The sequence below is a fragment of the Opisthocomus hoazin genome, chromosome 7, assembly GCF_030867145.1.
Source record: "Opisthocomus hoazin isolate bOpiHoa1 chromosome 7, bOpiHoa1.hap1, whole genome shotgun sequence".
Taxonomy (NCBI): domain Eukaryota; kingdom Metazoa; phylum Chordata; class Aves; order Opisthocomiformes; family Opisthocomidae; genus Opisthocomus; species Opisthocomus hoazin.
Window position 1 is genome coordinate 68356646 of NC_134420.1, and position 13779 is coordinate 68370424.

At 40.3% G+C, this 13779-nt stretch overlaps 1 protein-coding gene across 3 annotated transcripts in view; it reads left to right on the plus strand.

Annotated features, from left to right (window-relative positions):
• Nucleotides 1-13085, plus strand: part of NUDT14 (nudix hydrolase 14) — a 63603-nt gene extending 50518 nt beyond the window's left edge. For all 3 annotated transcript variants that reach the window (XM_075426929.1, XM_075426930.1, XM_075426931.1), the window contains exon 5: nt 11086-13085. In XM_075426929.1, the coding sequence (XP_075283044.1) occupies nt 11086-11326 (241 nt within the window). In that variant the 3' untranslated portion in view covers nt 11327-13085. The remainder of the gene's footprint in view (nt 1-11085) is intronic.
• The last annotated feature ends 694 nt before the right edge of the window (nt 13086-13779 follow it).

Consider the following 13779-nt stretch of genomic DNA (forward strand, 5'->3'; position numbering starts at 1 on the left):
CATTTTGTTGTTTCACAGATTTCTGAAGTGGCTGGAATGTACGTTAATGTCCCCTGTTCCCTTGTTTAAGCAGTGTAGTGGAGGAACGTGGACATTTGAAAGTAAGTGAAAGGTGTAATTTTCTGCAAGTGAGAGGAGTATTTACAGAGACTTAAGCAATTATAAACTCATAATTATGGGATTGAATTCCAAGGAAGAATGATACTATTGTGATTTATTCCAAAAACTATTAGAGCTGGGAAAAGTTGCTCTGGGCTCTTAAGAGCAGTTTGTTATACTACTAGAAAACAGCCCGTCTTTACTGTGTCAGTCATTTTCCATCTCTGGTCTTTATTATTCTGATTAACAATAGAAACTGCCCAAGATGGACTCTGACTTTCCATTAACACAACTTCGTAGAAGCATAAGAACTTGTACCATTAGGTCTATATACTAGATAATATTTGGGTCATAATTAAGGCTTCTGTGAATTTGACAATAATTAATGTTATATGTGAAGATTTTTCTGATTTGACTGTGAAAATTTTTATATTTTTTGCAGGGTTTTAAATATTTATTGAAATAGACTTCAACATGTTTTAAAACATATGTTAGGAGTAAGAGGAAAACTTAATATGTAAGAGGAAAAATAGTTGTTGGAGGGGAAAACAAACAAACAAAAATCCCTCAGGAGAAACTTTGCACACAGCTTTAATCCCATTATATCTCCTCCCCAGCTTTTAATATTGTTATCCAAAATGTATGTATGTTTGTATTTTACAGAGATACCAGGTTTTTTACTTTCTTTACTTTGCTTGACATTTCCATTGAACTAGGTCCTGTCATTGGTTTTTAATTTGGGAATCGAATACAAATCCACAGCTGTCAATCCTGGCAAATGTTATTTCCTGCTGGATTAGCAAGCACTGCTTCTGTTGAGGGGAGGGGGTGAATCACAGGAGCTGTCTTTTACAGCTCCTTGAAACTAGATTAAGAGCTTGCTCTACTGAAAGAAAAAGTGCCTGCTAGTTTTATGAGCAAAAGCTGTCTACAGAATTTCATAGGTTGGGTGACACTGACAGGCCACAGCATGCAGATATATACATATGTAAATATACCTATGTATGCGTATACAACCACAAACTAGGAGGAGTAGAATACAATTTCTGTAGCTGTGGAAGTTTGTAGATTCAGTGTAGAAGTTTGACTCAATGTTAACGATTTACATCTGGCTAAAACACCGTATGTTTTTTGATTGATAAATGTCTTGTATCTTACAGGTGGTTGTTCTTTCAGTTGCCTTTTTTTTTTTTTTTTAATTTTACTGACTTGCGAAGAGAGGATACAGTTGGAGTTTTCTCTGTTGAGACCCATGCAAGGGGGGCATTTAATATGTTAATGCCCCAATCCCGCTTTGTCTGCGTGGGCACAGCTTTCTGCCCATGGAGATCCACACTGAAGTCAGAAGGGCCTGTATAATACTAACTTTTATAGAGGAATATGGAAAGGTTGAAGCCTCAAAGATGGTGTTTTACAGTTGCCTTTGATGGACTTCCTGTGCTCTCTATTAGAATTTTATTCTAAATGTTATGTTCTCCCCTATTAGGAGTGTCCTGTTCTTCCTTCAACCAAAGACTGGCATATCTATCTGATCCTTGAGGATCTGATGCAAAGGCAGGAAGTAATTGGTTCCCCTATGGTCTGCTAAGGCTCAGCTGGATTGCACCTATGCTTTCTCCAATATCTGATCATTTTATAGCCTCGCCAGGCATTCTGTCTGAAGTGTATTAACTATCCGTACCATGAGCAAGTTTTTCCTCATGTCTTGCCTAAATTTCCCATTCTTTACTTCAAGCCTGAGACTGACCCTCTTCCCAGTGGACATGAAGTACTTCTGCACGTTCCACATACTTGTTTCAACACGTCTCCCCTCTATTTTATTTTTGCCTATGCAAAACTGTCTTAGTTGATTTAAGCTTTCTCTTTAGACCATGTTTTCTAAATACCTTATCATCCTTTCTGCTGTCCTCTGCCTTCTGTCCATCTGGTCTGCAGGTTTCTTAAAAACGTAGTGCCCAAAGCGGAGCACAGTATTTTAGCGGGGGCTTTACCAGTGTCAGACAGAGTGGAAGCATTATTTCCCTAGTCGTACAGATGATTTTGTTTATATGCTGCAGTATGATGTTTGCCTTTTTTGCAGGCAGTGGCATTATGTTGTTGGCTTGTGGTCCACAATGCCTCCCCTAACTCAAAACTATTTCATTCACCTCCTGTCTGTATTTGTGCTGTTCGTTATTTCTGCCTGAACACAGCCTTGAACTTGACTTTATTGAATTGCACCGTATTTTTTTCAGATCAGTTCTCCAAGTTGTTGGAATGATTTTGAATTCTAATATTCATCTGTAGCTTTTTATAAATAGTCCATCTCAGCTTTGCTGCCTGCAGTCTGTATTTCAACATACGAGTCCTAAAACAAATTACTGAATTATATTGAATAGAGAACGGTCGCTAGTAGAATCCTATATTAGTTTGTGTTTTGAATTGACAGTGATATCCATTCCATGAGTACCATTTTCATCCTAGTCTTGCACCTATTAGTTTCTTTGAATTCTAAATATATCATAGTTTCCTAACTTCTTAATGAAACTGTCACACTAGGTAGCGTTCAAAGCCTTGATAAACTGAAGTTATGTTTGTGTTGCTACCCCTATCCACAAGACCTGTTATCCTATTATAGCTGATATTTGTTTGACTGCACTTGATATATTCCTGCCAAATCTGTTAGCTGTTGTTCCTTTCTTGATGCGAATAAAACTGTGTTAAAATATTTAGATAACTATAATTAATGGTTACTAAGTGAAGTCTATTAGATTTTTGTACCTAAAAACTCAAGAGTTGTGTGCACAGTGAAAAGGCTCTCATACAAACAAGGATTTCTGTGTCGCCACACCCTTTGGTCTGAAAGCCAGGAGTTGTCTTGTATTCCTAATGACACCCCTTTATGGAATCACGGCCATGAGAAGGAATTTGCTGGACTGGAATAAAAGCAGGACTTGAGCTAGATCTGACAGAAGGATATGGAAAGCAGAAGACACATCAGATGTAAAGGGCGAAATGGTTTTGGGCTATGGAAGTCAGTGCAATTCTGTGGCTAAAAGGTTGAGAAGGGGAGGTGGTGGACGATGCGTAGGGAGAACTTGGAGCAGGGAGACAAATGGAATAGAAGATCCTCAAGTAGAAAATGGGGAAGCAGCAATGAAGGAACAGTGCAGAAGAAAAACATGGACTGAGAACAAAATGGACTCGGGAAAGTACGTTCATGCTGATGGGGAAGAGCTCTCTTTAGTGAAATGAGGAAAGTACATATGTACTGTGTTCAAGCAGAACTTTGCCCTCTTCTCAAGCAGTGGCTATAGTAAAGATTGGAGATAATCTGAAGAGACCAGTTTTGCCTTTTTTTTTTCCTCATTTATTATCAGGGCCCGCAGCAGTGGTTTTAGGTGATTTTGTTTGTTTGTTTGTTTGTTTGTTTCTCAACTGACCAGAAAAGGTTAACTGCAATATTACTACACAAATTTCAAAAGAACATACAAATAAGGTGTCGGACCCCATTCTTAAGCTCTGTCAGAGCTCTTGTGGCACGATACTTAGCAGATAGAAGTCAGGTACTGAACTGAGTGGAGTCAATGCGAGATGAGGAAAGAAGCCAGGAGTTTGGGAGTTTACACTAGTTGAACAAGAGCCTTAGGAACAAGTTGTTCCAGCAACAGGAGGACAGTATGGCGTGGGTGAATGAAGGACACTGTATTGGGGGCAGATAACAAGAAAGACAAACAATTAAGCGGGACTTGACTGGAGGAGGTCAGAGGAATCACACTTTGAAGAATCAGAAATATCTGTTCCTATTAGAGAAAAATGCCAGCCAGAAGGTGAATTTAAATGCAAATGGGTCATTTTGCTGTGTAGAGGAAGGCAGGAATCATTCTGGAAAAAAATCTGTATTGTTTGCAACCTGTGTGTTGAGTTTACTGGTCTCACCGTGGCTACACAAATTGCTACAATAATTAACCTGATTTTGGTGTTACAAAAAGCTTGGTTTCTGTTCTGGCAGCAGCTAATCCACTTTTGGAGGCTTCATGAAAGCTTTGACGCCTACTGGTGTGTTGAGTTCTCGTCAACTATATGTATGGCTTCAGTCAAAAATGGCATAGATGATAGATGTGATTGGTGCAAAGGAACCATTTAGCTCAATAATCAAATGAAACTAATACTGTAGTAGTATAATTGTAAACTGAGGCTTCATGAAAATGGTTGCCAATTAAAATGTTCATTTGTAAAAACCCTAAAACAAATCTGTGAGGTTATCTCCAGGTTTTTTTTTCCTAAACAAAAAGTTTTGTAAGTGAACGACTTTAGACTTATTGATATATCAGATATAGCAAGTTTTCTATCTGTCGTAGTATCCCAGCGGTTTTGAGTTTGAATCCCATGAGAAAGTGAGCTGTGAGTTAGTTTCTTAGGTTGAAGTAGTGCCAGCTGCCTTCCTCAAGACTGGTTTCCTTAGAAGACAGGGGCAAGGAAATTTGTTGTTGAAGATATTCTTATCGCCATTGCAACTTACAGTATTTTCTTTTAGTTCTTGAAATGTTTGGTCTTCTTGAAGAATATTTATGAATTTATTTGGACTTAAATAACACCTCAGAGCATCAGGATAAAGTTGAACCAGAGCTTCTGGTTCAACTTCCTTTTCCCTTCATGCTGTATTTATTTTCTCCTAGAAGTTGTAATAAACTCTCGGCTATGAGTTCGACACAATAGGAGCTGCAGGTTCTCAGCCTTGCTGCAAAAAAAAATCAGATGGATTAGTTTAAGGGCCTAACTATATTAACATAGGTACTTACTTTAATCTTCCTACATTTGATTTTTTTCCAAAAGTATACAACAAAGAAGAGCATTCAGAGAATTAATATTGGATGTTCCAATTACTGTGCTATGGCTATTAGCCCCTGCGCAGTGAGGTAAAAATGGTTTGTATTCACAGGTTATTATGTAGAAAGAATAATAGCCTTCAAAATGTTGGAGTGCATTATAATTAGAAAGATCACCTGCTAGTACACCTGTTGGGTGATGGCATAATGTAATATAATTTTATGTTAATTACTTCTGCTTTTTTCCTGCACCTGCCGCTTATAATGTCAGAACTATACAAAGCTCCTAAAAAGCGACAATAGAAGCTGCATGTCACTGTTCATCAGTTTACATGTTTCATGCCTAAATAGATCTTGATTTCGGCATAAAAAAGAGATTTGTGTCACATTTATTTGTAAATATGAATTATGTATTCATTATGTACCCAAATTCTGCATCCAAATGGCTTACATCTTAAGAAAGGATATATTGCATTTAGGAATTTTCACACTAACTGTGCCAGATTAAAACCAAAAATATTATTTCTGTGTTGATAGAAACAGGTAAATGTTGATCGTTTATAGATTTTATATTTGATAGATCTTAAGAGATGATGAGAAATTTAGCTTTTAATTGCTGTCTATCAGAAATCTGAGTTAAATTAAAGTCTTCACAAAGATAAGTCAATTTCTTTGTTCCCCGTGTTGTGGCAGAGTAGAGTAGAAGATATTATTTTCTCATACAAGTTTGTTCCTTCAAATTAAAAATGTAGTATTTATGAATGTAATAATTAGTAATGTAATAATTGGCTGGCATAGTTGAGTACCCAGACATGAGAAGGCGGCAAAGCTGATGCTGAGTACATGCTTTGAATTCGACCCTGCTGACAAACCTGCGCGGGTACATGAACGCAGCGTGTGCGCACACTCGCTTTGGAGGAGAAACTCCCTGAGCATCGGCAGACATACGTGGGGGACTCAATCACACTTGTGGCTTCTAGGCACTACTAAACTTTCTGCTTTTGAAGCAATAAGGTACTGTCTACCCACTTGTGATAAAAAATGTGTATGCGAGGTATCTTTATGAACTTAGATATGACAAGTGAAAAGCCCCATTTAGTGAGCTCTGTTTCATGCACTGTGTATTTCCTCGTGCATTTAATAAAAGGGAAGAGCTGAACAAAGGCTTTGTGATAGCTGCTGTTGCCGTGTTTCAAGAACAGATTGGATTAACAATGTTTCTTGTGTTTTCTCCGGTGTGAGAAGGAAGCAGGTAGAAAATACTCCCGTTACAGCCCCGTTCTGCCAGCCAGTCCCACCCCTGGGCAGGAGGTCTGCAGAAGCACTTTGCAGTCACTCCGCAGAAACTGCTTTTCTGCTGCACTCTTGCCTGCAAGTGTTTTGCCCACAGCTTTGAAAGCCATAGCATGATTTAATCACAGTGTTTGAGTGTTTGATTTAAAATAAAATATGGGAATGCAGCATGCAATCTTGTTTTGATGTGTTAAACTTGCACTGAAGTTACTGTTGTGACGCAAACCTGGTATCCTGACTTTGACATGCTTACATTCTCAGACTTGCTGTTGTCAAAGGTAGTGGAGGCTTCTAATTGTCTCTGAAGCAATGCTGGAAGTTTAGTGCTAATAGACTTTTGGTTTTCAAAGTCTCTCTCTATTGAAGTTACAGGGTTTGTGAGCTTGAGGCCTAATGATTTGATGAAGAGTATTTGTCATCCATGTAGCTGTTAACTGAAACAACTATGAGCTGCTTGGAGGAAACTGGTCCTCACGATAGAGGCAAGGAAAACAGTGCTGTGTTTTGTATAGATCATTTGCATTTGTCCCACAGTGGTAAGTGGGAGTCGAGCGCCGCACAGACACATCAAAATACATCTGGAACAATCAGCCAGGTCAAGCCAGGCTTAGTAGGTCTGGATCAGTGTGAGCCGTGACGTGCCTGGTCTGGGCAACGTGGGCTGAGCCTGTGGAGTGAGACTGAAGCCCAAAGCCTCACCAAGGGCCAGTGCTGCGAGCTCAGACCCTGCTCGCCCTCCCCCAGACCAAGCCTCCCGTGCACTGGGAAGGGGACACCTTTATCGGGAAGGTGGTTTTCCCAGGGTGAAACTCATCACTTGCAGTTCAGGTGTGCTGACCCCTGTGATTTCCACAGATGCAAAGCTAATGAATATAGCTGTAATCTGTTAATAGGTGACTCATTTCAGACCATGGCAAAAGCATTTTTTTTGTAATGTGAAATACTAGGAAAAGGAAAAGCATATGTCACAGACTTGCAATAGAGGAAGAAGAGAGCAGAGAAAGCAATATAACCATGATTAAAGGCACATCAAAATTCCTTAAACATCATACTCAGAAAGCATGAGTAAGTGTGCAAAAGCATAGGAAGTTCCTAGTGACAGATAAACCTGAAAAATAATAGCAGCCTTTTGCCTCTTTACCAGCCAGACCCACCTTCTCCCCCTCTCCTCTCTTCCTCCTCTGGCCCCAAGTACCCAAAATCACTGAAATGTATACACATTTTCCAAGGGTGTGTGTTAAAATATTTCATTATTTCAACGAGATAGAGGCTCAAAACAGCTTCAAAGCAACAAGCCTGCTAACTTTTGATTTCTATAAAAATCAAAGGTACTAAGAAAAATTAAATGTCAATAGCATTGATTTTTGGACAGTTTTCTAAGGACAGGCAGGATACATTGATATCTACGAGTCTGAAAATGTTGTGAAAGACAGTGGTAGGCAATATTGGAGAATATTTAATTTAGTAAAGGGCATTCCACATGGATCAACACACAAATGATCAACCGGAAGAGTAAGCCAGAGCATTTAGAGAAAGAAAGATCAAATAAAAAAAGGTAAGAAATATGCTTTTTTTATGAATTAAAGTATATTCCTGTATGTTTCAGACTCTTTCTGAAACCATTAAAATAAACATGTAGCTAGACAATAAAAGCAGTGCATACGTACATAAATAGTGTCACGCGATAGTCTCCAAAGTCTGCCATAACTTTGGGCATCATAACAAGGAAAAGACATTGAAGTCTGCGCTTTCATCTTTTAAAGAGTATTCAGTGTAGTAGCCACTCTTGAAGTATTTAATTCATGAGAGAAACACTGATTTAACAGAAGTATCGTATGAGTGAATACAATGAAATAACAGCATGGTGAAATCACTCCATGCTGTTTGAGCTACAGTGGCGAGAAAATGAATCTTGCAGTGTAGCACCGCAGGAAGTAGTTTTCCTTTACTTTAAAGAAAAGATGTGTGGAAAGTGAACTCCTGTGTTTTCCACAGCTGCAGCTATTTCATAAGCAAATGGTCACAGGTGGTATAGAAGGAGATTGTGCTGTAAGTAATCAAGCCAGAAGGTTCTTGTAGAAGGGCTTCTTAAATAAAGTCTCTATGCTTTTGTATATTGCCTTTACATAATCAGGTGGACATGGGTATACCAGTCTAAGAGCATTTTCATTCTCCTGGTGGTGACACTCATTAGAACTAACATAACACTGAGTACATTATGCATAGTCCTGTGTCTTTTCAAGAGTACCTGTGGAGACTAGCGAGCTGCATTCTTTGTCTTGCAAATTTTACAGTACAAATTAACACGTGTTTTTTATTCTTATTATCAGTTACCAAAAAACGATCTCTGAATCCCAGGCTTCCTATGTTTATTTGATTACTAAAAATGTAATTCTTGCTGAAACAATTGAAGAACAAGTAATCACTATATAGCGAGACAAACAGATCTCGATCTCTGGTTGGTTGAAAAGAATAAAATCCTTTCTGCATCCTCACACAAGAAAAGAAGAAGAAGAGGGAACAAAAAAATGAGCAAACGATCTACTATCCCGTCACAAATACGTTCTCTCAGTGAGGCTCTTTCTCATGGATATGGGTAGGACAGCGAGGAGTGGGTAGCACATAGGTCGGTGATCGGTGACAGATGTCAAAGTGACTAAGCTGGGGGAGGCAGTTCAGAGAATGACTAGAGCTTAAACAGCCAGCCCTGATGGATTGTGAAATAGATCTGTTTGTTCTTAATTGGTGTTTAATGTCCAGTGTTGCTTTTTAATATTATACATTATTGCTTGCAAATATCAAGAAAAATATATTGTATTTTAATACAAAGGGAATCTAGTAAAATGTGCCATCCTCCTCATGGCAGAAAGAGCACTGATAGCACATGAGCATAAAAAATGTCATTCCAACTTTTGCAAGCCGGTTGCTGATAGCAACTTGAAGAAAAATGAGTCTATGTTACTTGTACAATGAGATCAGAATGATTAAGCCAGCGTGGTGGTCCCAGCATGTGACTCCTTCTGCTTTCAAAGGCTGCGTTTGGGTTGTGCTGTCTACTGGCTGGACCTTTGGTGGAGGTGAGATGGGTGGCAGCATGGCTGGCGAGCAGCATTACTCTTCCAGAGAATGGGAAAGGGAGTGTGGCACGGGGAGTCCTGAGAGGAGATTTGATCTGGTGCCGGTGGCACGTACAGTCTGTGGATGACTGTCAGCCCTGGATGGCTCTTTTGTCAGTAAACCATCTCCGGTGCCCATCAGAATAGCATAGAAATAGCAATGACAGTGGCTGCAGAAAAGAGGTCCCTGGGGAAAGTAAATACTGGATCGGATTGACTGAAGAAGGAGGTCATGTACTTTGGTGAAAGTGGAAGACAGAGGGAAAACAGTCTGGCCTCTTGCTGCATCCCAGTAGGTCACATTTTGTTGGTTAAAATGTGTACCAAAAAACCCCACTACTGACACTGAAATAAAGCGAGGAGCCCAGAATGAAAGAAGTCCCATAGCAGTCTTCAGAGTTCCTGGAAGTGCCAAAAATGGTTAAGTTTCTCTGCTCAGCTGTACAGGAATGGTCCTGCAGGGGTGAAGCATCTTGTTCAGCATCACAGAATGTATCAGAAGTAATTTCAGAAGAAGAATTCACTGGTTCACTCTTTATTCTGTGTTTAAAAAAAAAAAGTGTATATTCATGTAAGAAACCAACTTCAGTAATCACTATTAATTCTCCAAGCAATATAATTACCAATGTTCTTAGAAAGTTAAGAGACAAATGATTAATTCCTGCTATGGGATGTGATTTATGATGGATTAACTGAAAGATTTAGTTGGCTAATGGTTGGGTAAGTATGGGTATACACTCTAAGGTCATAACACTGCTACAACTCTTAGAATGCTCTGTATATATAATAATATGGAGGCTAATTTTGCAGCTTGCACTAATGCCTGATTCATAGTTTCAGTGAGCTTTGGATCCAAATTCAATGTGAAAAGTCACTTGTAATCATGTGAAGTGAAGAAGTTGTGATTATGATGTGAATATTTTATTGGAAGGACTAAATGAGTGGATTATGTACTTATCCCTTATTTAATAATACCTAAATGAAATAGTCCTGAGGAAGTAGAGGATTAACAAATAAGAAGTATAATACGCAGCAAGCGGTCTAGCTGAAGAAAGACTACATAATCTAAAATATCCTCAACTAAATCCACTGTAACAAATTTAGGAGGGAGGCTGAATTGCTTCAGATACGTGCGTGCTTGCAGTGGTCCACTGGGTCAAGGCTAAAGCTCAGGCAGGATCGAGAGAGACTCTCAGGCTGCCTTTCTGCTCTCATACCTCTCCAGTCCATGAGTAGAGGACCCCAGCTGTGAATGGACGTAATCTTCTTAAGAGTAAAAAATCTAAATATTTGCGTAAAAACAAGCAAACAAATATAGCATGACAGCATGCAGATACACTGAGGAGCTTCCTGCTGTTGTTTGCAGATTGCTCTGTGAGTCATCCTGCAGTCCAGCTCTCACTAAGGTCAGCTGAAAAAGCTGCTGTTGACTTCAGAATGTGTAGAACAACAGTTCGCCAATTCGAAAACTGGTTTTTTTTTTATTTTCTCCCAAACTAATATTTTTCCAAAGTTGCATAATATATTTGAAGACAGATCTATTTCGTATGCAACTGTATTTAAAAGTGTTGGTATTTCTGCATGAAAGTTACAATCAATTTCTGTATTAATGAAATTGCATTTATAGGTTCTAGATGACATTAGCAGAGAGTAAGGACATGCATTTTGATGTTGCTTAGTGACACAAGTTGAGGACCCAGGTTTCCATTCCTACTTCCGAACTACCTTCTTTTTATCTAAAACAAAGTTTCCACTCTGCTTTTTTCCAGGTCTGGAGTTGGTGTGACAGGTTCTACACAAACGTTATTTTACACAGAAGTAACAGACCAGATGAGAACCAGCGAAGGAGGTGGCCACCCTGCAGAAGGAGAGCTGATTGAAGTTGTAGAAATACCATTAGAAGACTCCATGAAGTTTGCTTATGATGAGACTCTCCCGAAGACGATGGGTGTCATCTTCAGCTTCATGTGGTTCCAAAACAACATTGCACCCAAGCTACCAAAAAAATGAAATCAAAGCACCATGGTTTTAAGTAAAGCTTTCCTGCTGGTTCTGTGGGCACAGAAATCTGCAAATCTGCCTGCCTCAGTTAACTCAGCACAGAGCAAATCTTTCTTGAAATAAATTTGGAAGTAAAATCTGAGTTAAAATCCTGACCTGATTTTTGTCATTAGCAAAACCCTTACTGGCTTCACTGGGGTCAGGATTTGCCTCTCAGAGGCAAATGTCAATTTTTACACAAAGGCGAAGTAAATGTGCCCAGTTCTCCTCCTTGACAGCCCTGCTCTGCCACTGTTTTGAAGAGTTGCTCAGGCCCTCAGTGCAGCTGCTGTACCAGCCTGTCACCATGCTCTGTACGTGCTGGCAGCTGTGTATGCTCTGTAGTTTCTGATGTCTCTCAGGGGGGAGGCAGCAAACCTTGGTAGTCCCTGATAGCCTCTTAACGATGTTCCTCAGTTCTACACAGCTTTCAGGGAGCAGATTTCTCTGTGGTGTGTAGCTCCTGTACAGAGAAACCGTTTGCGTTTCTGAACATGCAAACCTTTATTTCATAAGCAAACATGTCTGCAAATCCTTCTGCTAATATGTCACCTTGACAATAGACCAGCTGTAAGATTATGTGCTTCTGTTTGTTCCCACTATAATGCTGAGCAGCAGCGATGGCGACAGAGGGATGAATGACGGGGGCTTCTAGGGGAACACATGCTGCTTTGTTTGTTTTATGGGTAATACTTGATTAATTGGATCAAACTTTGTCCTCTAGAGTGGGACTCGAGAGGCCGGTTCTGGTAGTTTGGCTCTGAGGTGACTAATCCGAGCGATTTCTCTGAGGGGTTCTGTGGTCTCAGTGTCCTCGTCACCCAAAGGGGAAGGATGGGCCTTACCCCTCAGGTAACCCTCCTTGAAATCGAACAATCAAAAGTGCTTTACTGAGAGATTTTATCATCATTTGTGCAGTTTACATTGAAGCCCGTACAACCTGCGCAGACGTACTGAGCAACTCGATTTCATAAAGTGGTCAAATTAGAATGTGTAATATTTGTTCTAGCAGTGTGGTTTAGATGTGGACTGTTTGTCACGTGAAACTGTTAAGAGCATGAATGAAAGAGAATCAAGTCTGGCAATTTAATTGTGCACTGGTTTATGTTATTATGAGTTAATGTTCATTAACGTGACTACATTATATGTGCTTCTAGGATTGCTGAAGTACTAAGTATGTTTAGAAGATGAATACCACGAATATGCAAACTTTCATATAGCAACTGGAATAAATGCAGTACAGATGCACGATGGTATCCAGCGGCTGATTTAAAATCACTGCATATCTAAATGGGTGTATAAATAAATATTTTTTTAAAAAGATGCTTTTAGAACTTGTACTTGCTGGTTTTCCTACCAGGGGAAGATCCTTGGAAAGCCACTGGCAAAGAGCAGCCTTCATCTGTGGGAGTCAGGCACCTTTTGTGGTGAGCCAAGGGCTGAGCTAGCATGAAAAGTAAATAAATTCTATCTGTCCGATGTATTTACATTGGAAGGTGCTTTAGGGTGGGGTCTCCGCTGCGCTGTGTCTTTACGGTGTCGAGTACAGTGTGTCCAGATTGCTGCCAAGGCCTTTATGAACTACTACAGTATGTATAATAAATAATGTCTTTTATTCCCGGCTGTAGTTTCCAAAGCATCTATTTGATTCCGTCAAAATTATTACGCAGCAGCATGTTGATCTGTTTGGTGTCAAGCTGATGGGTGCATGCATTGGCCTCATCTGGAGTACTCTGTCCAGTTCTGGGCTCCCCAGTTCAAGAAAGATGAAGAGCTACTGGAGAGAGTCCAGCGGAGGGCTACAAGGATGGTGAGGGGACTGGAACATCTCTCCTACGAGGAAAGGCTGAGGGAGCTGGGCTTGTTCAGCCTGAAGAAGAGAAGGCTGCAAGGGGACCTAATAAATGCTTATAAATATCTGAAGGGTGGGTGTCAGGAGGATGGGGCCAAACTCTTTTCAGTAGTGCTCAGCGACAGGACGAGGGGCAATGGGCACAAACTGAGGCACAGGAAGTTCCGTCTGAACATGAGGAAGAACTTCTTCCCTCTGAGGGTGACGGAGCACTGGAACAGGCTGCCCAGGGAGGTTGTGGAGTCTCCTTCTCTGGAGATATTCAAGACCCACCTGGACACGGTCCTGTGCAGCCTGCTGTAGGTGACCCTGCTTCGGCAGGGGGGTTGGACTAGATGACCCACAGAGGTCCCTTCCAACCCCGAACATTCTGTGATTCTGTATACATGTCACAAGCCTTTTTTGCTGCATAATGCAGTAATTTGGAAAAATAAATTGGTGTAGTAGAGGAGCGTCACAGTTTGAGACTTTTCAATGTATTGATACTGTCATCCCCAGAATTACCAACGGACAAAACTCCGCTTTGACTGCGGCTCTCGGTGCGATGCCGAGAGCTCTCCCCCAGCCGGCC